General features: G+C 34.6%; 2 protein-coding genes across 3 annotated transcripts in view; one reads left to right on the forward strand and one right to left on the reverse strand.

Annotated features, from left to right (window-relative positions):
* Window positions 1-11,805, forward strand: PDZD9 (PDZ domain containing 9). Of its 2 annotated transcripts, none has more exons than XM_052001267.1 (4): window positions 1-898; window positions 2,374-2,550; window positions 7,912-8,020; window positions 9,669-11,805. In XM_052001267.1, exons 1-4 carry the CDS (start codon window positions 829-831, stop codon window positions 10,069-10,071), a joined length of 759 nt encoding a protein of 252 aa, XP_051857227.1. In that variant the 5' UTR covers window positions 1-828; the 3' UTR covers window positions 10,072-11,805. The 2 variants fall into 2 exon arrangements, with proteins under 2 accessions (XP_051857227.1, XP_051857216.1); XM_052001256.1 differs by having other exon boundaries at window positions 2-898; window positions 7,825-8,020.
* Window positions 11,773-26,020, reverse strand: part of LOC127564602 (cytochrome b-c1 complex subunit 2, mitochondrial) — an 18,732-nt gene continuing 4,484 nt past the window's right edge. The window contains exons 6-14 of the mRNA XM_052001240.1: window positions 25,832-25,956; window positions 24,478-24,575; window positions 20,673-20,730; window positions 20,322-20,417; window positions 18,707-18,906; window positions 16,810-16,890; window positions 15,315-15,391; window positions 13,218-13,371; window positions 11,773-12,035 (exon numbers count right to left, since the gene is read on the reverse strand). Coding sequence (XP_051857200.1) covers window positions 11,946-12,035; window positions 13,218-13,371; window positions 15,315-15,391; window positions 16,810-16,890; window positions 18,707-18,906; window positions 20,322-20,417; window positions 20,673-20,730; window positions 24,478-24,575; window positions 25,832-25,956 — 979 coding nt within the window. The 3' untranslated portion in view covers window positions 11,773-11,945. The remainder of the gene's footprint in view (window positions 12,036-13,217; window positions 13,372-15,314; window positions 15,392-16,809; window positions 16,891-18,706; window positions 18,907-20,321; window positions 20,418-20,672; window positions 20,731-24,477; window positions 24,576-25,831; window positions 25,957-26,020) is intronic.

A 26,020-nucleotide genomic window follows, 5' to 3' on the forward strand; every position in this document is an offset into this window, starting at 1 on the left:
AGGATTTCTATGCATAGGGGAAATCCAGTAGTCATCTTTTGGCAAGATCAAATAAACAATAAGTAATAATCAATAAACCTTACTTAAGCAGAGGGAAGATTCGACAGCTTTCCTCAGGAGACTATTGCAGTGTAAGGAGGAGTTCTTTATGTCTAGTCAGAATTTTATTTCTCCCTAATAATTGAAGCCCATTTATTTTGCTTCATTCTCAGAGAGCCATCATTTCCCCAACAAAATCCTTCACATCAAATTCTTTTCTAAAACAACAGCGAGCATTTGTTGTTCGCTATGTATAAAGCGCTGTGCTAATCCCTGGGCATACAAAGAAAAGCAAAAATATGATCCCTGCCCTAGAGGCACTCACAGTTGAAGGGCAAAATATATTTAAGTATTCAGGTCAGGGCATCTTACCTACCATCCCTTCTCCTCTACACTAACCCCTTTATATCCTTCTGTTGTACTTCCTTCACAAACTTCCTTCCCACTCCTCAAGAAAATTCCTGAGCATGCTTCCCAGCCGGTGTCTGTCTTCGCCAGGATTTAGAGAATGTCAATCTGCAGTTGCGCAGCTCCCCCTGGCGACTGGGCTTGGCTGTGCGGGCTGGATCCCGCAGCGCACGCCTTGTTGACGCAGCTCCATGATCTTCTGGAACTAGAGATCCTTTGGCATTCGAAACTGGGTGGGAGTTGGAGGTGGGCCTTGTCTCCCTCGGGGGAGCGGTGGGGGTGGGATCTCCTCCGAGGGAATCGCGTCTGTTTTGAGGGTGGCACTCGTAAGTCGTCAGGTCTCCACCTTCCTCATTTTTCCTCCTCCCCGCCCCTCCAGCCATGGACCCCCCTCCAGGGGATGTGGACCTCCGGCGTAGAGCTCTGGAGGAAGACTACATAGCTTCCGCTGGTAAGACAGGCGCTAGGAGCCTTGAATCCCAGCTAGCAACCCTCGATAAGAGTTATGGATAAGGGGTCTGTGAAGCTCAGCGGCTGAGCGACTTGCCCAAGGTGATGGAGCTGTCTCAGAGACCATATTTGACCGCAGCGCCTCCTAACGCCTCACTGGACTATCTCCGAAGTGGGGGGAGGGTACACAAAGGGATGCCAATCCAGAAATGCCCGGCTAATGCTCTCTGGGAGCTTCGAGCCAAGGAAACCAACTTAAGAGTTTTGATTTTCCCTCCGAGAACTTGAGTGAGTCCTCTGCCATTAACCGGCTTTGTGGCCTTGGAACAGTCACTTATTTATACCTTTTGTTAGAAGAAGGTGAAGGAAGAAGGAAGAAGTAATAATAGTAGTACTTTGTTTAAACAAACATTTATTATGTTGTTACTATATGCCAGGCACTGTACTAAATACGTGGCTATAAAGAGAAAACAATTCCTGTCCTGAAGGGCAGGAGCTCACATTTCAATCGGGGAGACAAGAGGCAAATACCTTATGTATAGAATATGTATTAAGTAAATATGTATTATGTAAATTGAGGTCTCATTAGAGACGGCATTAGCAATAAAAGGAACCTTACTGGAAATGGTAGGTTAGAACCCAGCTTCTTAAACTGTGGTTTGTGACCCCTTATGAGGTCTTGTATCTGTATATGAGAGTTACAAATAATGATTTATCATAATTTAAGATATTTTTTCACTTGTGCACTAAATTGTCATAAAATATTAAATAATGGATTTTCACAGTCCTGATTTCTTGAGTTTTATGGAAGTTCCTTTGCCCTCTTTAGTGACCATTGTTTTCTCAGAGATTTCTGGTGATGAATTGCTGATTAAAGTATTTTCTCCCAGAGATTAAGGCACTTACTAAAAAAAAACAAAAAACACACACATAGATTTTTATTTTTCAAAATACATGCAAAGGTAGTTTTCAACATTAGCCCTTACAAAATTTTGTGTTGCAAAGTTTTCTTCCTCTTCCTAGACAGCAAGTAACTGAGGCACTCACAGAGCTTTGATGGTGAAAGTAAAATTAGGTAGATGAAGGGGTATAAATATATTAATTTTGGACCAACTCTTTTTCTCCAATTTTATGGGAAAGGTTGCTAGACAGGCAAAGCCCTAATGGAACTTAAAGGAGGTGGAGCTGGAGAAACTAAAGTCTATTTTTTGACTTCCAAAATAAGATATTTTGAATTAGAGAAGGGTCTAAAAATAGCAATTTATGTAATTTTTCTTTAAAAAAAATATTGGAAAGAGAATTACCCCGTGACCTCATGACCTAAAAACAATTACTGTCAAAAAGCAGTTCCCTAGGAAAGTACTTAATGGATTGAACAATTAAAAAAAAAATCTTTAATTCTCAAAATATTATTAAATTTATTTCTGTAGAAAATAAATGTTAGGTAGATAATACTATCTTTCTTTCTGTTTAAAGGGGTGTTTCCACCTCTGATAAACCCTTCACAACACACTTTGAGCACAACCATCAAGACTTCTCTTAAAATGAGAGCTCAAGGACTAGGATTAATTATTTTCCAACACGGGCCCTATCTCCAGATAGCCAACCTTGTGGAGAAAGGAACTGCTGCCAAGGATGGAAGATTAAAGCCAGGTGATCAAACGGATACCTAGATTTTATGGATTAATCTAGATTAATTTATGTAGATTAATTTCTTTAATCCATTTAAAATTTACATTTATTCCATTCCAAATGCTAGCTGTTGTGTGTTATGTTCATCTTAATAAGTGAAAGTCTTCTCAGTTGACTAATTGTTCTTTTTCCTGATTGGTCTGATTCTATGCCAGTAAAAGTTTTCTCTTTAGAAAATGAAAGAAATATTTTGAATTAAATCCAGCAAGTATTTATTGAAGGCCTATTGTGGAAACTAGTAATGGAATGTAAGACTGCCTCTGCCTTTAAAGAAATTAAAATCTTATTAAAGAGACAACATTTATACAGCTATAGTAATTAGAATGAATACAGAACAGTAAATTATCAAATGCCAAATTGCAGATAATTTTTGATTAATAATTGATATAAGTGAGCAATTATTCAATGCAAAGATATTGATACTGAGGGCTTACTATGTGACAATACGGTAAGCACTGGCAATACAGAATAAGGGGACAACATGTAAATAGTTAAGTATACAGAGTAGATCAGTTTTAGAGGGGAAAGTAGTAGCGGCCTAGGATTGGGAAAAACTCCTGTGAAAGATTTCAGCTAAGATTTGAAGGAAATAAAGATAGCTTAAAGAAGGTATAGAATTCTAGTGTTGGGGGTGGGAGATGGGAATGCTGTGCTGGTTATTATGGGGGGGTGTTAGGTCACAGAATATATGAAGGGATGAAAAGTAGAAAGGATCAGGGTACATATGGCATGTATTATGAACTTTAAAGGCCAAACAGAGGAATTTATATTTGATCCTAATAGCAATAAGGAGCCACTAGAGTTTATTGAGTATGGTTTTGTATGGGTGCTATGTGGCCAACTTTGTGCTTTAGGAAAATTATTTTGGCATCCTTCACTTTGAGTGCAGGTTGGATTAAAGTGGGGAGAGACTTGAGGCAAGGAAATCAGTTGCAAATAATTACAAATAAATTGCAAAGCTGTTGGAATGATCCAGGGATGAAGTGATGAGTATGAACTACTGGATAGTGGCTACATATGTTGAGAAGGGGACATAACGATGTGATATAGACAATAGATTTCATCAGCTGTGAGAGAGTGAGAAGTTGAGTATATCTCTTAGTTTTTTTGAGTCTAGGTACTGGAAGGATATTACCACCCTCAACAAAAATGAAGGAGTTGGGTTATGGAGAAAGATAAATTTGTTTTTTTGACATGTTAAGTTTGAGATGACATCCACTTTGACATTTCCAGAAGGCAATTGGTGATGAGGAATCAGAGATTAGAAAAGAAATGAGAAAATCATTTGCATAGACATTGCCAACAAATTAAATGTTAAGAGCACAAAGACAAAAATGAGACAGCTTTTATCTTTGAGGATCTTACATTCTACTGGGGGATATAACTGACACATAGATAACTAAAGACTATTTGTGTACAAAATAAACATTTTGGGAGAACTAGGAACATTAACAACTGAGTGAAATCAGAAAAAAGCCTTTTATTGGTTAAACAGCTGAGTTGAGCCTTGAAGGGCAGGATTTCCAAGAAGTTGAGATTAGGAAAAATATTTATCATGGACTCAACTTGTGCAAAAGCAGAGAGACAAGACAGGGAATGTCATTTACAGGTAAGTTAGCTGGCATATTTATCTAAAATAATGTATAATTTGAAAAAATTGACTAGCTGGAGTATTATTCTGGAGTCATTAGGGACTCATTCTGAACAATGACATGGTTGGATTATCAGTTTAGCAACTGTATGGGAAAGATATTGAAAAAGAGAGAGGTTGAATTCAGGGAGATAAATTAGGAGTCTATTGCAATTGGCTAATGAAGGGAACCTAAAAGTGCAGTGGTTGTAGTTTGAATAGAAAGAATGGATTTAAGAAATGTTGTGGTTACAATCAAGTCTTAGCAATGTAACATACAAAGTTTGAGAGACATAGTTTTATGTAATTAATCATTTTAATTCATTATTGCTAGTGGAAAATTAGATTTTCTTTGTCAGATTTTTCTATTGGGATGGGGCAACGGCTCCACCTAGAAAAGATGTGGTAAATTTTTAGGCAAGGTCAGAGATTTCCTTGAAAGGAAATTTGAATAAAGAAATAGAGGGGTAAAAACCTGGATTTCTCCAATAAATGGTTATTTAAAACAGGAAAAAAAATAATCATTTCAAAAATTTTTGACAACATGTTTCAGCATTATTGGTTTCCTTTGTAATTTTTTGTATTTTTATGCATTTAAAACTATTCTTCCAAGAAGGAGTCTATGGACTTTACCAAATTGCCCTAGGGATCCATGTTACAAAAAAATTGTGAGAGTGTGTGTGTGTGTGTGTGTACCCCTGCGCGTGCACATTTGTGTGTATGTGTTATATATTTCCCCTGTTAGGATGATGACTGACCTGAATGAAATAGACTGCAATTGAATTATAGAAATTATTATGAGTTATTATTATTAATATGAGTTAAAACTTTGTCTTCTAAGCAACGGGGAATGATTTTAAATTCTTTAGCAGAAGAGTATCATAGTATAAGTGGTGACTTGAGAGGAGTAAAAGAATTAGAAACAGATAAAATGTTGAGTGGTATTGATGAATGAAGTACAAAAGTCCCAGTTTCTTAGTTCACATGTAATAAGATCTTTCCCTAGATATACATACTGTTGTAAGCAAGTTTTTCTATAAAAATAAGAGGCTAAATGAATTAAACAAAAATACAGAATTTATAATTTTGTAAATAAACCTAGTTTACTTTATTAAGGTAATCTGCAATTGGATTTATTAAAGAAAAAGAGAACTGAGATTTGGGCTATATGTTCAAACTAGATTGCTGGATCTAATTCTCTGTGGTAGTCTGCAGGCCTCCTGTTGCTCTTTTGTTTGGTGGATCTGTTATCTCCTCTGTGTATTGGCACTCTTGCCAATTCTTGGCCATTTCATCCTATAAATACCTCAGAGAAGATATTCCTAATGTTAGTTGGGGACTCATTATGTTGTTAAATGTCAGACATCTCTTGGATGATATCTCTTGCGTATGCTATCTCTTGTTTGTTGTTTTGTTTATTGATGCTCATTTTTGTCCATCGTGTTTCTCTTCATTGCTTCTAAGTGTCCCACAATTTTGATTCCTCTGAGGTTGTGTTATCAAATGATACCGTATTGTAATATACCACATCACTGGTACTTAAAAAAAAAAAAAAAAAAAAAGACTGAGATTTTCTTTCAGGAAGGAGCTTGGCATTGAAAGGAATATGCAGTTCCCCAGATGCAATCCTGTGTTACTATACAGAGTAAAAATAAAATCTCTGCCCTTTGGTAATGATATGGCTTTCTATAAGTTGATTGCTATAATTGTGTCCTATAGTTCATTAAAACAGAAAAATTGTATGTTGAATATTAAATCTGTGTTTATGAAAGGCAGTTCTGATTATTTATTAGAGTACTGGAATACATTTACCTTCCTTTCATCTGTGACTTAGGAAGCATTTCAAGTATGTCACTAACATATACTTTTGAACATTTAATAATACTTATGATTTTGAAATATTTTAAGATTGGTCTTGGTTTAATGTAATGAATGCTTTTCCTATACAAGTAAATGAACAAATCAACATACAGTTGTTAAACCCTTTACTATGTGCTGAGCATATACTAGGCACTAGAGATACAAAGAAAAAATTAAAGTCCTTTAAGGAGCTTATAAAAATACACACACATTTATAATTATTTACAAAATGTATACAGCGTTATTTTGATGTTTAAGTACCAGAAGCTGAGGGATCAGGAAAAGTCTCATGGATAAAGTGGCACTAGAGCTAAGATTTGAATAATTCTAAGAAGCAGAAGTGAAGAGGGAGTACATCCCAGACATAGAAGGAGCAGTTTCAGCAATGTCTTGGAAACAGGAGCTGGGATGTTATTAGGAAGAACAAGAAAGTCAGATTGACTACTCCTTAGAACACACGAAGAGAAATAACATAATAAGCAGGAAAGATAGCTTAGAAACAGATTGTGTTTCCCTAAGTGCCCAAAAGAAGGGTTTTTCTTTGATCTTAGAGGCAATAGGGAATCACTGGAGTTTTTAAAGAGATTGTGACTTGGTCAGACTTATGCTTTAGACTGGGATTAGAGCAATTGGAGCAAATTAGAGCAACTGGAGAGAAAAACTAGAAGAGGCCCAGGACAGAGCATTAGGTGTATATTGACAATGGAGGGTGGGATGTGAAAATCCTACAAAGAAAACTAAAAAAAGGAACAGATAGGAGAACTAAGAGAAGCAGTGTTTTGAAAATTGAAAAGAGGCTGGTCAGTAATGTCAGATGCTATAGAGAGGTCTAGAAATATGAGGATTAAGAAAAAAAATCCATCACTTAATTCTGCAAATAATATTATTATGCCATAAGACATGAAAAAAGGGAACATTCTCAGAGAAATATAGGAAAACATATATGAATTGATATAAACTGAACAGTGACAACATTGTAAAGAAAAACATCTCTAAAAGGCTTAAGAATTAGAATCCAACCAATATTATAGTGGATCAAGTATGAAATGCTATCCACATCCTGAGAGAGTGGTGATGAACTCTATCAGCATAAAAAATACATTTTCTAATATGACCAAAGTAGGGGGGAAAATTTGTTTTTGCTCGACTGCATATTTGTTGCAAGGGTTTTCTTTTTCTTCTTCTTTTTTCCCTAGCTGGGGTAGACTGGGATGAGGAGAGAGGGCCTAAACAATTTCCTCCTGAGAGACAGGAGAAGACTGACAGAAGAAAAGGTCATTGAAACATTTTTAAAATGCACAGGATACTATAAAGTCAAGAAAGAATTATAGATAAGCAAAACAGCTTTGAAAGTTACATATTGAATTTATTATATGTTTTAAAAGAAAAGCTTTACACAAAATATTTGCAACTTCATATACAATCCTTGTTTCCTGTACTATTGTGTCTATGGAAATGTTTATCTTACTAAGTTCAAAATTTAAAATGCATTTGAAAAGATTATTAATAACTTTAAAAGCGATTTCAGTTAGGTAACAAAGGTCAGAAGCCAGATTGCTAAGGATTTAGAAATGATATGAGAAGTGCAGGCAATTAAGAGTTACAGCAATTTCTAGGAGTTTAGTTATGAAATGGAGGAAAGATATAGGGTAATAACCAGAGGTAATGGTAGGATTCCAAAATGATTTAGAATATTTTAACTATTAACTAAATTGTTAATTTTTTCCACTTTTTTTTTTTTCCAGGTGATGTTTTGATTTCGATTGGCCATTCAAATGTATTAGGATATACACTTCGGGAATTTTTACAGCTTTTGCATCATATCCCCATAGGTGCAATACTCCAAATCAGAGTTTATCGAGATTTTATTGATATACCACCAGAATGGCAAAACATAGATGACTTAATCCCTGAGACTAAGCCTGCCGTAGTAATAGCTAAGTAAGTGGGTTTTTTTTTTTTTTAAGCTTTTCTTTTTTGGTATAAATTTATCATATCACAAAAAAATATTTATGTAGATAAAATATGATCCATATTTAAAACTAGAGTGGATCAGATGAGTAGAAAGGATATTGTTGATAATTAGGGTTAAGTTTTGAGACACATTTCTAAAATTATCATTCTGGTATGAAAGATTACGTATTAGAAAATGTATTTTCCTCACAACAGATTCAAGTACTTCCCTAATTTCACTAATCAAAGACTCTTTTTTTCCTAGTTTTCTCTAGTTCTGCCTACTTTGTTACTGTTAAATGTGGCAGTCAGGTATAACTCTTTAGTGCTTTAAAACTTATGGAACTCTTTTCATATTTATTTGACAGGCTGTATCTCTTTCTTTTTACAGGGAAGGGAACTAAGGGACAGGAAGGTTAAGAGCCTATAGTCCACATTGCGGGTTTTGGAGTTGAGATGTGGACTCAGGTCTCTTGATTTCCAGGGACAGTGTGCTTTCCTTATGTGATGCTGTTTGTCTGTAAGGCTAAACAAGTGCACATTTTATTAATGAGAAATGGTCATTAATTTAGCCCATTGTAATCATTTGAACACATAGGGACTGGAGAAGATAGGATGAGTGGAACAATTGTAGGTTCTAAAATCCTTTGAGTTTTCTAAAGGTAGGTTATTGATTTAAACTCAGCTGTCAGAAAGACAGCTATAAGTAAGAACAATTTTGTTCCATTTACATAGTTGAAAGCTGGTAAATTTATCAAGCAGAATAAAAAATCAAGTTGGCAATGATCTGATTAGTGATCATAGTAATTTTATGAAATGTCAACATAGCAGCATATTGTATTAGTTTGGAAACACAGAACACACTGGAGTTTACTTTTCACAAAAATATATGTCTATCCATGTGGGTTGTAGCAGAACGATATGTAATTAGAAGTGGATAATCAACTATAGGCTATGTGTGTGAGAGAGAAGAGGAGTGTGTGTGCATTGGGAGGTACAGATGTCAATGAGGTGACAGATAGCATAAAACTATCCTTCAAATGAAGGGAAAACCAATAAAGACAAATTACAGAAAAGTTGTTGAAGGTTATTAGGAAAAAAAAACTGAGATAATTAAGTGAACTGCTAGAGGACCCTTAGTGGAAAGTGGGAAAAGCACAAAGCAATATATTAGAAACACACAACTGAATGTTAATTCCATAAAGTAGTGGATGTGTAAAGGAAAAATGACATTCTATCATTACTATAAATAGAATTATCTTCCATTTTGAAGGTGCTTATAACCACTTTATTTGAATCCCTAGTACACAGTCGCTTTGTGATATTTCACCTTTACTTAGTGTCTATACAAGTCAGAGGAAGTGAGAAATGTGTAACTTGTTGTGGACTTCAGTCCTGTAGAAACTAAACTGAATGTAGTAAAAAACAACAAAGTATAACAATTTCTATTATTACTCATAGCAATAACCTGGGTTTGATTTTAACATTGTTTTTATGAGTAGTGCAATAACTTTAAAGGAAAGTCTAGAAATGGAAAAGATCAAAGATTATTTTAAAATTTTTAAAGGGAGATTAATGCAGATTATAAAACAATTCATAAATCATACGATCCATTTCATTACTTATTCTATTTTAGCACATCAAGGAAATATGAAGAGAAAGATACATCTTTCTCGAGTAGTGAAGATGATGAAGATGTAGACTTAGATAAACGATTTAAGTACTACAGATCACCACAATCATTTCGCCGTCATTCTATAAAGAAGCTCTCATCAATTTCTACTGAATGGCATGGATATAAAAAAAAGAACCATATGTTTACTGTAGGAGAAGATATTGGATGTGATGTTATGATTCATAAGGATTTGGATGAGCAGAATGCAGATGTTCCAAAAGACTTTAGAGCACCTTCCCCATATTGGACAATGGTAAAACAAGATAGTGACATTTCTTCTTCTTCCTCTTCTACATCAGATGCGTTTTGGCTTGAAGACTGTGCCTATGCTCAACAGGAAAAGGACCAACATTTTACAGCATAGGAACTGATCTAATTCTAGATCGAATGTTTAATTTTCCATGCCTTTGACATTAACTTTAGCACTCAATATTTTACAAAAGGATGTATTCCTCTCAATTGAATGTGTAGAAGTAGTTGTAATCCAGAAGCCTTAATCTTTTTTAGGTAATATCAAAACATAACCATAACTAGCTTTGTAACTCCCATTCCCAGAAGAGCATTACAATCCAGAACACCCTATGTACTCAACTCCTTTCTGGAGAGAATGAATCAATGCGTATGATTCTGTGAGATTGGCAGAATCAGGTATGAAGAGGTCATAACATTGATCTTCCCTTCTTAAGGTAAAAGGAATAGATTTTGATTCAAGTCAGTATATGCAAAATATAGATAATCATTTAATTAGAAAGTTAATACTTTTAAAAGGCTTCTCAGATTATGTGATCTACTTTATTTGTGTTGGTTTATAGATTACAACTTCAGAGGGGAGCCCCAGTGTAGGGAAAATTGAAGATGAATCAATGACCTGAATTGCTTAGAGAAAACAGGATTACATTAAATTTATGCAAATGTATCTACTATGAAAAGAGAAATCCAGTCACTTAATTTTATATGTGGTAACTATTTGTATAAATTGCTTAAAAATCATTGATCTAACAATTCTGAAATACTGAATCAACTATCCTGTTAGCCCTACCTAAAGTTTTCATTTATTTCCCATCCCTACCCTACATTTATTTTGAAAAAAGAAAGAGTGATCATACCTGACAACAAATTAAATATTCCGAGCCAAGTAATAGGGCTTTCATTTCTTATTTCTGGAAGCTTCATTTTTTTAGGAAAATTTTCTTGGTTTTACTTTTTCTTTATAAATACACACACACACACACACACATTCTATTTCTTTGATTTTCTCACTTTGTTACTGCACATTTATATTCCCATATATACACATACATTCTATTTGATTTCCTCACTTTTTTACCGCACATTTATATTCCAGTTTTTCATCCATTCTTTATTTAACACTTAAGCTTGTTTCTAGTTCTTTGGTACCGCAAAAGATCTTTTGTTTTCGTAATCCTTAGGCTTTGGGGGGGAAGTACTTCTTACAGCTTCAAGTGTTATTTTTTAACATACTTTTCTTATTTCAAGTATTGTAATTTGTGGGTTATACATTTGGGGGAAAACTTCATAAGCTTGGGTCATTTTATTTGTGTAATTTCCACATTTATTTTGGATTGATTTTATGTAAAAAATTCAAAATATTATGTAGTCAGATCTGCTTTTGTTTTTTTTTTTTTCATCTTTGTGCTTTTAAAGATATCCTGCCTTTACCCTCCCCTGATCCCCAAGGTCTCAAATTTTTTAATGGGGTAACCTATCTAATTTCTTATATATTGCTTTCTAGTTTTCTTAGCAGTGCTTTCAACAGTAATTTATATTCTTGGGTTCATAATGAATAAGAGTGCTGCTTTTTTTTTTTTAAATTTGTTCCTGTTTTCTGCTTATCTAATAAACCTGTTCCACTGATCTATTTTTCTGTTTCTATGAAAATACCTGATAGTCTGAAATCCTGAGTGATCTTTATGTAAAATTCTTTACAAGAAAAAAAAATAACTACCCCTCTCAGGTCACCCCATCTTTAGCATACACTAAAGTAGATATTTTAAAAATATTTATAACAGACTAAGAAAAATTTAGGAAAAAATTATCAAAAGCATTTTAAATAAAATGTTTTATTGACTTTACATTAGACCAGGTGGTATTTGTATTTGTTTTTCCATTTATAAATAAAAAGATGAATACTAAGTCCTGATAGAATTTCATTCACCAAACGCTATCCTGCTTGGGTTTTGTTGAGAAAGTTTTTTGTTTTCTTCCATTATAGGTGCTTCATTTTTCTAAATCATCAAGGAAGGGTGTATTGGCTAGATTTCCACTTGCTGCCATTGACTTCTTGCCAGAAACAAATTTCTTTGCAGCCTGAAAAAGTTGACAGGAATAATAAAACATACATCATTATTTGAAATATATTATGTTGCTCTAAGAGTAGAAATGTAATTTTATTAGTGTAGAGAACTTCAATGCAGATCAGCACTTTTGTCTGTAACAATCTTTTAACAATGGGTTTTAAGGATTGGGAACCCTGGGCAAGTCACTTAACCCCAATTGCCTCGGAAACAAAAACAAACAAAACCTAGATAACTGGCATTTGAATTCTGTTAAGAAGGACGTAGAAAACGATCACGCCACTACTACTATAATATACAGCAGCTAAAATTGAAATAGCCCCTGCTATTGTCAGGCAGTGTGCTAAGTGCTTTACAAGTATCATTATTATATTGTAAAGATTAAAAAAAAATGACAATAACCCTAGGGAAGCAGGAGATAGTGTTATTCCTATCTTACCATTAAACAGTGGTAATGTGACTTGCTCAGGGCACCTCAACATAGGGTAAAAACAGCTATCAAGTTGTCTTGAGGCTAAATTTGAACTTGTCTTCCTGAATCCAGACTCAGCACTGTGCCATCTATCTTGTGTGTAGGAATGAGAGAAACACAGGATATTTTTGACAAGTAATGTGCTTCAATAAAATGTATTCCACTTGGAAATAAATGAAATTATTTCATTTAAGTACCATGAAAATGGACAAATATTTATTTTTTAGAAGCAAAGGAATTTGGTATTTTAGGGAAAATATACATCTATAAGGTACAGGCCTACTCTTGTATTGCAAAGAAATTACTAAGTAAAACTGGGTTTTGAGGGGAAAAGGTGATGACAGTACCTATGGGGTTATTCTTTTTCTTAACAACTATGTCAGGAGAAGAAAGACAATATGGAAGAGAGAATGTAAATAGCAAAGCCCTAAGACTGAGTTATACACAAGAGTATCTGTGAGCATGCTAATGTGTTCAAGATTTTAAAGTGAATCAAATTTGGATTTCATACCAAATAAATATAGATGATTAGATCAAGAGATATCCAAACACTTAATACTGGTTGTATGAGCAACTATTTAACAAGAAAGCTATAGGTCCAATATGTAAATGAGATTAGCCGAAAATATACCAGGAAAGTATGTATGTGTGAGAAAGGTAAATCATACTTGTGTGTAAAATCATGAATGCTTCCAGCATAATGAAGTGATCTATTTTACTTACTGTTACAACATCAGTGGTAGCCACAGAGTCAATTGTTTGGAGGACAGTTGATGGTGTGACATATGAACCAGATATCAGAGCCTGAGACCCAATTTCATCTAGATATCCCTCTGAAGACTCGATTGACATCAAATATTCAGCTTTTAGTTTGTTTCTGGGCAAGAAAATGTCATTATGAAATACATTACAAATTTTCAACACATAAACATTTAACGTTTACTCTAAGTAAAAGTTTATTGCAAAATACTCCTATAATTGTATGCATAAGGCCTTAAAAATCTTAAAAGGACCACTATAGTTTTCTGTCAAGTATTATTTTTAATTTTTGAAAACTACTATACACAAAATCTAACAGTTTACATATCACAAAAACTATTCTGTGATATTTGCCTAGACCCACTTACAACTTTTAAACTGCATATAAAACTCTATTTTCTTGTGGTTCTCCCTCCCTTCCCCCAATGGAAGTTTTCAAGTAAAGGTCAGGTGTAAATGTCAAGTAGGTTGTAAAAATTCTACTTCAGGTATGGATGAATACAAAAGGAGGTCCTTAAGATTTTGTGATTTTTTTGTTCTAACAGATGGCACCCAATGTATTGGTCTTTTTTTTTCAGGGTGAGAAGGCGGGATCCAAAAGTCTCCAGTTACAACATTTATGATTCACAGAACACTAATAATGAAATAAACACAAATTTTTTCTTTAGTTCAACATTTGACCTTTTTTTTAGTTGTTACTGCAACTACATATTGGATGTATGTTCGATTGAGAGCCAGAGCACAGAATATCTTGAATGTACCAGTTGTATTAAGCAAAGTAGGAAATTAGAAAGGTGAAGAATCTGGAGGTCTTAAGATCCAGTTGAAAAAGGTCTTAATGTTTGGACACATACTATTTCAGGTACCAAGCCAGGGCACTACACTCATACATCAAGGAAAGAATTGCCAGACAATTTCATAGTATCTTAACTTCTCATCCCCACTAATAGAATATATAACATGTTTTAGATGTAACGAATCCTACAGGTCTCTCAAATCAGTTAAAATGGGATTTTACTTATAATCTTACTAAAAAGTTATATAATTCTCCCCCCTCCCCCAAGTAGTGATTACATTTATTTTTTTTACTTGCTACAGGAAAACTTAAACATGTCAAAATGTACTCAAATATTTCAAACAATGACCATGTTTCAAAACTGGTTAGGAGTTTTTTGTGTTCTGTCATAACTTATAAAGGCTTGTACAACACTAAAAATCATTTTGAAACAAACAAACAGGCAGAACCAAGGTGACAAGAGTTAAAGCCAGGAAGCTGCTCTACCTTTCCCAGTTTCCCTCAAAAACCAACATAAAATCAAGCCTCTTAACAGTCTAGAATCAAAGTCTAGACAGAGATGGAATGAAACTATTTTCTAGCTCAAGATTGAAAGGACTTCAAGAAAGATCAGTCTTACTAAGGTCAAATGGGTACTCAGTCCAGCTCAGACAGTATCTGGGAAGCCAGTGAGAGGGTCTTAATCACAGGAGATCAGAAACTTTGGTTCTGGCTCATTAACAGAACCTCCCAGCACAGAAGGCAAATCGAATGCTCAGGAAACCGGGTAACAACAGATAGAATTAGGTCAACTACCTCACCGCTGAGAGCAAAGCTGCTAAACACAAGGGGCCCTGTGCTCAAAGCCAAGGCTCAAAACAGCACAAGAAACTAGGGACAGAGTCCCCTATAGCGAGGAGAAGGAATCAACCTTAGAGGAAAGAAAATAAGCAAGAAACAGGAAAGAGCTTAATCACAGAAAGCTACCAGAATGACAGGGAAGACCAAAATATCAAGTCAGAAGAGGATAAAATGCCCACATATAAAATCTTGAAGGGTGAAATGAATGTCAAGTTCAAAGAGCCTTCTTGGAAGCCCTAATAAAGGACGTTAAAAATCCTAAGAGAGAAAGAAGAAAAACTGGGGAAAAGAAACAACATATGCAAGAGAGAGTCAATAGTCTGGAAAAGATTGAATTGATTCCTTAAACACAATAGGCATATTTTATGAAGCAAAGTTTTCCCTTGTCTAGAGAGCAAAAGCATAAGACTTACTTATATACTTACTTAGCTGCTGTGATATCTGCTTCAGGAAGGTTACCCTGAGCAATTGCTTTTACCTGATTGTAAGCAGCCTTGATAACCTACACAAAAAAGTAAATTTAATCAGTAACTTTCAGTACCATTTTGTCAAAGTTCAACTGTATTGAACTTCCAGATGACCATATAACTTTGGCCAAATTTGGTAGAGAGTTGTTTAGGGAAAAATATTACAGAAAATTATACTTTAACTAAACTAGCTTCAAATCTCCTACTGGACCATGCTATAGTCTTCATATCTTAATACACTGGCTTTCTCCTGTCATAGGATAATCTTAGAAAACAGCAAGGGCACATAATGGAGGTTTGGCTTCAAGTATATTATAATGCTCCTGATTGTCCTTCTGTGTTTAACTGTTCCTTTTATGTCTCTTTCAATGATTTAGAGCAAGGGACACACAAAGTCCCACTCAACTTTATCTTATTTGGATCAAATTTTTGTGCTCAGTTCTAAACACATTTTGAGGTAAGCGAATGATAAAGTACATATAGATAAAGGAATGGAGGCAGTGAAAGATTTGGACAAGAATGGCTGAAGCAATTAGAGATTCAACTTATAGGAGAAAAGACCCCAAGTGATTACAATAAGTTGCTTTCAAAGGTGTCATGTTGAAGATATAGACATGGCATAAAAAAAGAAATGGTGGAAGTGATTTCTGAGTTTTTTAGTAATTGGGGCTGTCTAAAAAATGAAATCTTATTGGAACTCCAAGCTCCCATCATAAGAAATGTTTGGATACAGGCTCCACAAAAAAACTCAGTACTGACATCATAAAGTCATTGTAAAATTTAAATACTAGCTTCTCAGAGCTTGAATCTAATTTTGTATAGACCTTTATTCAGTGTTTACCGATTTAATTTTTATAGGGTCACTAGGCTGCCGGTAGATGAGGGGAATTTTACAAATATAATCTATTTTGATTTCAGCAAGATATCTGACATTCTCACATATTCCACTAGTAAAATGGAACAATGTGATTTCAAAAATTATAATTGGTAGATTAATATAGCAGGTTATTTTTAATTCCACCCTCTAAATTTTTCTTTCAGTGTCCACATAGAAGGTGATCTCATAATGTATCATAGGATGTTAAATCTTTTTTTTTTTTTTAAAGCAATTACTTATATGGTTGATAAAGGGAGATTATCCTTTCCTTGACCAGGCTATTAGGTGGGGAAATGGAGAAAATGCTGGACTTGGCTGGAGTCAAGAAGATGGAGTTAAAATCCTGCCTCAGACAACACCAGCTGTATAATCATAAGAAAACTTTTCTCAGCTGTTTTCTCTTTAAGCATCAAATGAACAAATGTAAAGTTCTTTGCAAACTTTAAAAGTACTCTATAAATGCTAGCTGCTATTGTCATAATCATTCAATCTGCAAAATTTAAATGCGATCAACTACAGTATTCAAACGTTTTTTATTTTAATTAAAAATAATTCAGGTGGGGGTGGGTAACTTACATCTGCAGCAACATCAGCCTGCGATACAGTATAAATTCCAAAGAGTCCAGAATCAGAGTAATTTGCATTAAAGGCTGAAACCTAAAAAATAAATCAGATGTACTAAACACAGTGATACAAGTCAAAATAGCACATGGGGAAGAGCTATTCTTCCTAATGACAGCCAAAGCCTAGTGTCTTCTTTTATAAGCAAAACATTTCATCATCTCCTACATAGTGAGATAATACAATTTTTCAAAATTTTTTTTAACTTTACACTTAGTCCCAAAATTGTGTTCCCTTCTGAACTTCTTTTTGATTATTATTATTTTTTATTCATTAACCCTCTTTCCTTCCCCTTATCCTTGTCTAAAACAAATATAATCATGAAAGACAAATCTACCCATTGGATGTCTCATTCTGTACTAATTCTCTGAAAAGATGGGAAGTATAATTCAAAATACTCTTTTGTAGTAATGATTGATCATTCTTTTAGTCTTGTCTTAAGTTTAAAGTTTTTGATCAGTCTTAAGTCACATTGTTGTAGTCATATAAACTGTTCTGATTATGCTTACTTCAACAGTTCATAATAGAGCCTTCAAAGTTTCTCAATGTTTTCCTCTTTCGTTATTTCTGATGACACAATAGTTCACATACTGTAATTTCTTCAGCCATGCCTCAGATAATAGGCAACTACTGTTTTTAGTTTTTTGGCACCATAAAAAGTGATGCTATATTTTTGTATGCATGGATCTTTTCTTTATTGATCTCTTCAGAATATAAGTCTAGTAAAGGAGTGCCAGATTACAGGGTATTCAGAATTTAATGATTTTGCAGGATTGCTTTCAAGAACTGTTGGATTTTTTTCCCAGCAGTTTTATCAACAGAGCCTGAGTGTGCCTGTACTTCTCCAGTCTTCCAAGAACTGTTAATTCCTTTTTTGTTATCTTTCTTAGTTTAACGGGTATTGATTGAAACTACAGAATTATTTTAATTGAATTTCTCTTATTAATCATTTGAAACATTAAGTTAACAGATTACTACATTTTTCCTTTAAGAATAGCCTACTCAGATCCATCAACCATTTATCCACTGGAAAATGGGTTCTTATTTACTTACACATACACTTATGAAAAAACAACATTTATATATAAGACAAAAGTCTGGGAACCAGAATTTAGGTGCCGATAGCTTTTCATTAACACAAAAAGGACAAACATCAAGAAATGAAAAAAAGAGCACTTGGTAGTGTTTTCTCCCATCCTTTAAGGCTAATGTGAACTAGATCAACAATACTTGCAACCACACATTTAAAGATGTATGTCCATGCGTGCATGCGCGTGCGCACACATACACACACATACACACACATGCACGCACATGCTTTCAACACACTTGAAGTAATCTTCACTACACGGAATGAATTCCAAAAACCAACAAGTATATGATGGACATCTAATCTTAAGAGAAATGTGTTGCAATCCTTCCCCTCCCCCCCAATTCAATTTCCTCTCTCTAGTTCTAAACTGCAATGATTTCACTTGTGCAAAATCTTGTACTTCTATCAATAATATCATGATCCTTTCTGCTCACTTTTGGTTAAAAACCTTCCCCATCCAAAGCTGTGTCACTGGGGTTTTGGGGAAAGCCCAAGAGGGAAGATAAATCTAAAAAGTGAGTTAGCACTCAGTTTGAATTCTGACAGTTCTAAGTATTCTTTGTTTCTTTTGCATTAGAATATCTGGAACAGATTTTATATCAGAAATTAAAGGAGGGGGGATTGTCAGATTAAGCATAATTATTTCATCAGTTTTTAAATTCTCTAAGATGTCTTAAATCTTAATTTTCAAAGCTTTTTCTTACATTTTAATACTGAATCTTTGAAAATAAAATAAGGGTAATAAATATTTATACTAACATCAAATGGCTGGTTTGTTTCCTTGGCTACAGCCTGATGTAGCTGGCTGCTGACATTGCTGCCCCTCTTTACACGAGGCCCTGCACCAAGGACATGCTGAAGGATGCTAAATGCATTTTTCTCCACACTTTCTAATGTAGCCCCTTCAGCTACAATGGCAGCATGGACAAGACTATCACCATTCTGCTCTCGAATTTCACCTGGGGTTGGAGGAAAAACATAAGGTTAAGTTTTGTTTTTGTTTTAAAATTCTCACTATATCCAAATTTTGCCCTTAAGTCATTGCTACACACAAATAACAAATGAAAACTAAGAAAATTAATTGGTCTTTCTCCTCCTTACCTACAACATCTTGTAGTATTGTCCAATTATACTTCAATTTGAACGACTGGAGACAACATAGGGGCAAATTCCCCCCTTCCAAAACAGCTAACCCAATCATTACTCCCAAGTATCGATCTGAAGATATTATAGGTCTTATTTTAAAGATGAAGTTGGTATTAAAAAAAATGGGGGGAGGGGGCGCCTTAATAAGTAAAATTTCAGAGATTCCCTCTTCCTCATCGATCACTTACATGCCTTATGCCTCTCTCCTTCATCCCTGTAATAACACATGAACTGGCTTTACTCCTTGGCAAGGCTACCCCTTTATTTGTCCAAAGGATCCCATTCCATCCTATATCCTCCAAAAGATTGACCCCTCTGATTTTCCACTTATTTTCACTCTGTCTACTGTATCATTTCCTATTGCTTACAAGCATGCCCATATCTCCTCTACTCTGAAAACAAAACAAAAAACATTTTATGCTGATAATTATCCTGTTTTCTGTAGTTTTTTTTGAAAAAACTATTGTTTGACAAGACCATCTCTGAAAAGTGCCTCCACTCCCTTCTCCACTCTTAACCTGTAACTATGACTCTTGACCTTATCATTACACTAAAACACTCTTGAAACCTTACTAATGATCTGTTAATGCATAAATCCAATGGCCTTTTCTCAATCCTCATTCTTCTTGACCTATATATAGCCTCTGACATTGTCAATCATCCCTTTTGATACCGTTTTCAAAAAGTTTTTGGATACCATTCTCTCATGGTTCTCACCTATATGATTGCTCATTTCCCCTCTCCTTTGCTGAAATCATCCAGATCAGTCTTTAATGATTGTGTCCCTCAGAGTTCTGTCCTGCGGCCTGCCTCTTCTCTCTCATGCTACTTGGTGATCTCATCAGCTCTTATTTAACCTTCTCTACACTGATGATTCTCCAGTCTACCTTTCCTGCCTGAAACTGCTGACCTCCAATTTCACATACCCAAGTATCTTTCAAACAACTTGAATTGGATGTCTAATTGATGTCTTAAAGTCATATGTCCAAAACAGAGTTATGCATCCCTCTAAATCTTTATCCCCTTCAGAGGGCAATACTATCTTTCTAATCTCTCAGGCTTGTAACCCAGGATTCCTTACCCTGACCCAACCCTCCCTCCGTGCTTTGGCCAAGGCCTATCCATTTCATTTTTGTCATCTTTCAAATGAACCCTCTTCTCTCCTCTGACACTGTGCACGAATGAGAAGAGACCAATTTTATGTCCTCAATAAAAACAAATCACCTACCTCCACGGTAGCGGGCCTTTGAACCAGACATACCAAGCCCACCCCGCATGTTCAGAAACTGCTCAGCAACTTGCTTCAGGATGCTATGGTTTACACCTGCAGTAACAGATACAAGACAAAACTGGAGCTTATAAAATGAAATCCAAATAAGTTATTGATAAAGTTAAACTTCAGATTCTGACTTTAAAAATGTCATTAGAAACTAAACAAAAGGTAATCACTGTATGAGGCCACAAACTAAAGGTCTACCATTTACCTGTAATCTATTATTCAAATCAAATCCCAAACTGTATTCAAACTATGGTTTATGTAAATTGATAAGCAATCAAAGACAGCTAAACCAAAACTTACCAAGTCCAACCAGAGCCATTCTTGCACTTGTAAAATTGTTCTGTATATAGTAGTGAAGCTGAAAAAGTAACAACACTTAAATTAGATTATTTTAACATTAATAGAAACAAAAAATAGCGATAGTTCTGCTTTAATACTTGTTTTAAATATATAAATTTGCTCAGATGCAATGAATATAATTTTAGCATAATGCAAATTTCGAGTTTGCTTATGCTTGATTTTGTCTGAGAAAAAGTCAATATAGAAAACTGCACCCAAATGAATCAAGTCCCAAAGGAATACACAAAACTTCAAAAACCTACTACTCTTAGGTCATGCTGTTTTATCCTAGAAAAAGGGAAAAGAAAGGGAATAAGCATTTATAAAGAGTCTGCTACATACCAGGACAGAATTGTGCTAAACATTTTGCAAATATTCTCTGCAAAATTGTGTTTTGCTACTGTTTCACATGTGAATTTTTATGTGTACACCTCAAATGTGTATAAATGTCGTATTTACTGTATATCTTTTGGTGAAAGTAGGAGTGAGATGGTCTGTATCTACAAATTCAACCCCCATCTTTTACCATGCATGGGAAATACATATGGTGAATTATGGCAGAACTGACTTTTAAAAGAAACCTTTTAAATCATCTAGTCCAAATCCCTCATTTTACAAACCTACTAGGTACTTTATTAGTTGCACTGAAATTTTATTTTATCACATAATGTTTGAAAGAATTGGGTTACTGATTAGCAAAGGGAAATATTACCATAAACAGATATATTATCATGGTATTTAACAGATTGTCTCTGTTTAAGTGGTATAAATTTCCAAAGCACATTCCACTAGTTTTTCTCTTTCTGATACGCTTGGATGGCTTGGAAGGAAGATTGGAAAGCTTCCTCTTAGTTGAAGCTTTCCCTGATGTGAACCTTCAGTAATCTTTCTCCCCTGAAAATTCCTTCTATATATCTCCCAATTTGGCATCTATGATACAAAGTAGATTACTACAAAATACTGAGACTTTTTTCAATAACACACTTCAACTTACACAACTAAAAGTCATGCAATTTCTCTACAATCATAGTCTTAGCTCTGCAATATATACTTGTGTGGAGCACTGGGAGGTTAAGTGACAAGTCAGTGTTAAAGGTTAGACTTAACCCCAAGACTTCTTGACTAAATCCCAGCTTTTTACCCACTGTGCAAGTCTGCCTCCAGATTTTTATAATCTAAAAATAGAATCATCCTTAAAGAGCAAAAAGTGTATTACGACTTTGAAGAAAATAACACAGTGTTGAGGATTAAAGACAATTTTTTACATGTGCTCTGTGAATTACGTGACTATTAAGATATGTTTTTAAGGAAAATTCATTTGTAAAAGCCCACCTTCTCATTTTTAAACAAATCAAAGATAATTTATGTGTAAATCATTCTTCAATATTTTAGGGAACAGAAAGTATGTGGCAACTGTATTCTTAATCAATTTGGTAGGAGTATTTGTTATCTTAACCTCCCCCAATTGTTACCATTTCTCCTCCTTTCTTGCCCTCATCAGAAAATAATACTTATGTCTCAGGGATCAAAAATGTGAATGACTCAAAAGCAATAGAATCTTCATCCTTATTGACTTATCCAAGCTATGACCCCTTCTTTCTCTAGTCCCTGGGGCTTCAATGGTCTACTTTTTTGTTTTTTTCTGTCATCTTCTTTATAGGACCACATCTATGTCATGCCCATTAACTCTGAGTACCATTCCCTTCTCTCTAGTCTCTTACTTGGTGATCTCATTGGCTCCCATAGGTTCAAATGTCTTCTCTATAGAGATGACAGAGAGAGAGAGAGCGTTTACAGCTCTCATTTCTCTCCTCAGTTACAATTCAGCATTTTGACTTGCCAGTAGAAATTTTGAACTCAAAGTCTCACTGACATCCCAAACAAAACTCATTATCTCTGCTCATTTCACAAACCCATAATTTCCCAAATTTCCCTATTATTGCTTAAGTCTTCACCATCCTTTTAGCTATGTAAATCTACAACCTAGGAAGTGAGTAATGAACTCAATTCTGTATTTTCACTTACCCAAGATACATGATCAGTTGCAAAATCTTGTTATTTCTTTTTTTATAGCATTTCTGATCTAGATCTTCTTTCCACTCAGATAGCCTTTCAGGACTCATTACCTCACCCCAACTAATGAAACTGTCCCCCTGTGCCAAGTCTCTCCCAACTCCAATTGTTCCCCACATAGCTTCCAGTGCATGCTGATCACATCACTTTCTCTATTCAATAAATTGCCTTTGAACTGGCATTTCTCTTTTTACCTTTGTTAGAATTTCTGGCTTACTTCAAGACTCATTTTAAACATCTCCTTTTGTCTTTCACTGTTCTCCTAGCTGCTAAAATTTTGCCTTCTACTATCTTGCATTTACTTTGTATATACATGTTGTTTACTCCCTTAGAAGATAAGTTCCTTGGGGCAGCTAGATGGCACAGTGGATAGAGCACCAACCCTGAAGTGAGGAGGATCCGAATTCAAATCTCAGACACTTTAACACTTCCTAGCTGTGTGACCTTGGGCAAGTCACTTAACCCCAATTGCCCAGTTAAAAAAAAGAAGAAAAGTTCTTTAAAGAAGGCCTGGTTTTCAATTTTATTTTTGACCTTTTCAAAGCACAATACCTCACAAAAGCAAGCTCTTAGTAGTGCTTGTCAAATAATATGGGGCTTCCTGAACCAATGTAAGCAAAAGAGAAAAATATGGCCTATTTTCTTTAGTTGATTAAAACTGAAATAAGGATGAATATTTAATTTCTAGTTAAATAAACTTTAAAGACAGTATTTGTATAGTAATACTTTCTTTGACAGGTCTGGAAAGCTATGTTAGCAGAAGGTAAGATCTTACAGAACTTAAAGTGAGCTGAAGAGTCTTTTGAGTACAACATACCAAAATATATTATTTCAAACTTCTCCCCACTGATAATTTGGAATCTACCCTCATCTTCTGGTTTATATTATTAAGGCTTCAGCATCCATGCCAGTTCCCAGACTACTTCATACTATGCTGCCTCTAACTTAAAGTCTTCTTAAATTATGATTTATCCAAATTTGAAATGAGCTGGTTTGGAAGAGAGCAGCTATCTCTCTCTTTTTTAAAAAAATTCAGAAGCACTTTCTTTTCCAGTCTAGAAATAGGCATAATCCCACTAATTATTGGTGTAGAAGCTTTGAAATGGGGCATTTGGAGGCAGGTCCTCCCTCCCTGCAACTCTATACTGGAATTAGAATTGAAGACACCTCATCATTAGTTCTACTGCAGTTCAGATCACCTAAGTATAAACAACCTGCTGGACTCTGCCTCCTTGGCAACAAGAACCACAGGTATGTACCACTTACTAGACCTGACATTTTCTCAGTATCAGTTTTCAAGCTATGAATAACCAATTATTAGATGTTTTAAAGAAGATTCTTGTTCACAAGACAATATTTGGACTAGATGGCCCATGGAAGTGCCTTCCAACTTTTGAGATTCTGTAAAATTTCCATCTATCTCCTGTCAAATGACAAGTCTAGGAAGAAGCATCAGAGAAGATAGTGTTGTAATATTTAACTCCTCTAACTAGGAATAGTAATAACTTCTAAAGCATAACAATTTCCTAGTGAAGTGCCATTAGGGAATATAATTTTTTAAAAAAAAGTCCAAATAGGTTTTCTAAGTAAGCCTTTGTTTAAAAACTTAATTTTGAAAAATTTTCTAAAACCAGAAATAGATAAATACCATATTTAATATCAAAACAATAATTATAAAATGTTACATCAGTACCTCTTCTGGAGTAATTTTCCCAATCTTATAATCAGGACAATATAAAGAATTAGAAAGAGCATTTCGATATGCTGCAGCATGCAGATTTTCAATCACACCTACAAAGAGAAAGGGGAAAAACATTCACTAAAATGCAGATTAAAATAAAGATAGTAAAGAAGTGAGAAAAAGGAGGAAGTATTTAGCCTTCTGATTTTCTATTCTGCTCAGGTATTATTAAATTTTGAAATTTATAGATGCCTGTTGGCAAATATAAAATTCTACTTGAGGCTAAGAAAATGAAAGGTATCAGGAAATTTTTTGGAAAATGTGTCACACTTATTAGGAGTTTATATTTCAAGAGTACCTAACTTCTCCAGCATATTGGTATTGTACTTACTACCATCATAGTTTCTAGAACTGCAACACTAGAAAGACCACTACTCCCTAGTAATCAAGAAATCTGATTCTGACCAGCCATTTAACCCTATTAGATTTGTTGCTTCATCTATAATATGAAGAATTGGATTAGATGAGCACTAAGACCCCCTTTTAAGTCTAAGATTCAATTGTCTAACATTCTTGACACAATTTTACATTTAAAAAATATACTCCAAAAGTAATCTAAGTATAATTCCTTGAAATTCTAATACAACTAATAACAAAGAGAAAGAATACTTATGTTTTTTAGGTTATTTTTTTAAACATATTGTTTCACTTGAAATAATTCTACTATCACTTAAGAATTGATACAAGGATACTTCAAGACACTGATATTTAAGATGAGAAAAAATGACCTCAAAGACTTCAATCAATGGACTTAATACATTAGATTATATTTTATTTATGTCTTTTACATCTAATATCTTTTATCACTGTCATTAAATTTTAATTCTTTCATCATAAAACACTGCCATCACTAATTCACTGCAAAAAGAACAATGCCAACCTTGATGAGTTTATTGTGAAATTTTTCATTTCCTAATAAAGCTGTGTTTATAAAATAGGGAATGACATATTCCAAATGGCAAAAAACGCCTGCCAATGACTATCGGACATGTTAGTTACCACTGACTTCAGAATATATTCTCTAATAGTTCTACTTTTCTACTGTAAATATTAAGTTGGCATTGTTTCTTAATCAGTTTCTGGTGAATTTTGGTTAGTGTAAATCAGTTGGCTAATCTGATTATGTCAGGTCAGAGTGATAAAAGTGTGCTCCTAACTGGGTACTTGTCATGGTCCCTTCCTGGCCCTATGGTCCAGCCACCATATAGATAGATACCCCAAGAGGCTTGGCCTAAGTAGCCAGTCAGAATATCTTTAAGCTTCAAAACAGCACCATCAATAAAATGTAATTATCAAGATGCTTTACCAATCTGGGGATTTTGAAAAGCAACTGCTTTATCAATCTTCAGTTGTGACTGAAGATCTGCTACTTCCCAGCGTCGAAATTCTGGTGCTGTGGTGACATTGAGCAGGAACTCCATTAGAATATCACTGTGGAAGACACAGGCAAATTTAGGGCCAGTAATTCCAAAAAAGACAATACTAATACGCCTAG

This window comes from Antechinus flavipes, chromosome 1 (genome assembly GCF_016432865.1).
Source record: "Antechinus flavipes isolate AdamAnt ecotype Samford, QLD, Australia chromosome 1, AdamAnt_v2, whole genome shotgun sequence".
Taxonomy (NCBI): domain Eukaryota; kingdom Metazoa; phylum Chordata; class Mammalia; order Dasyuromorphia; family Dasyuridae; genus Antechinus; species Antechinus flavipes.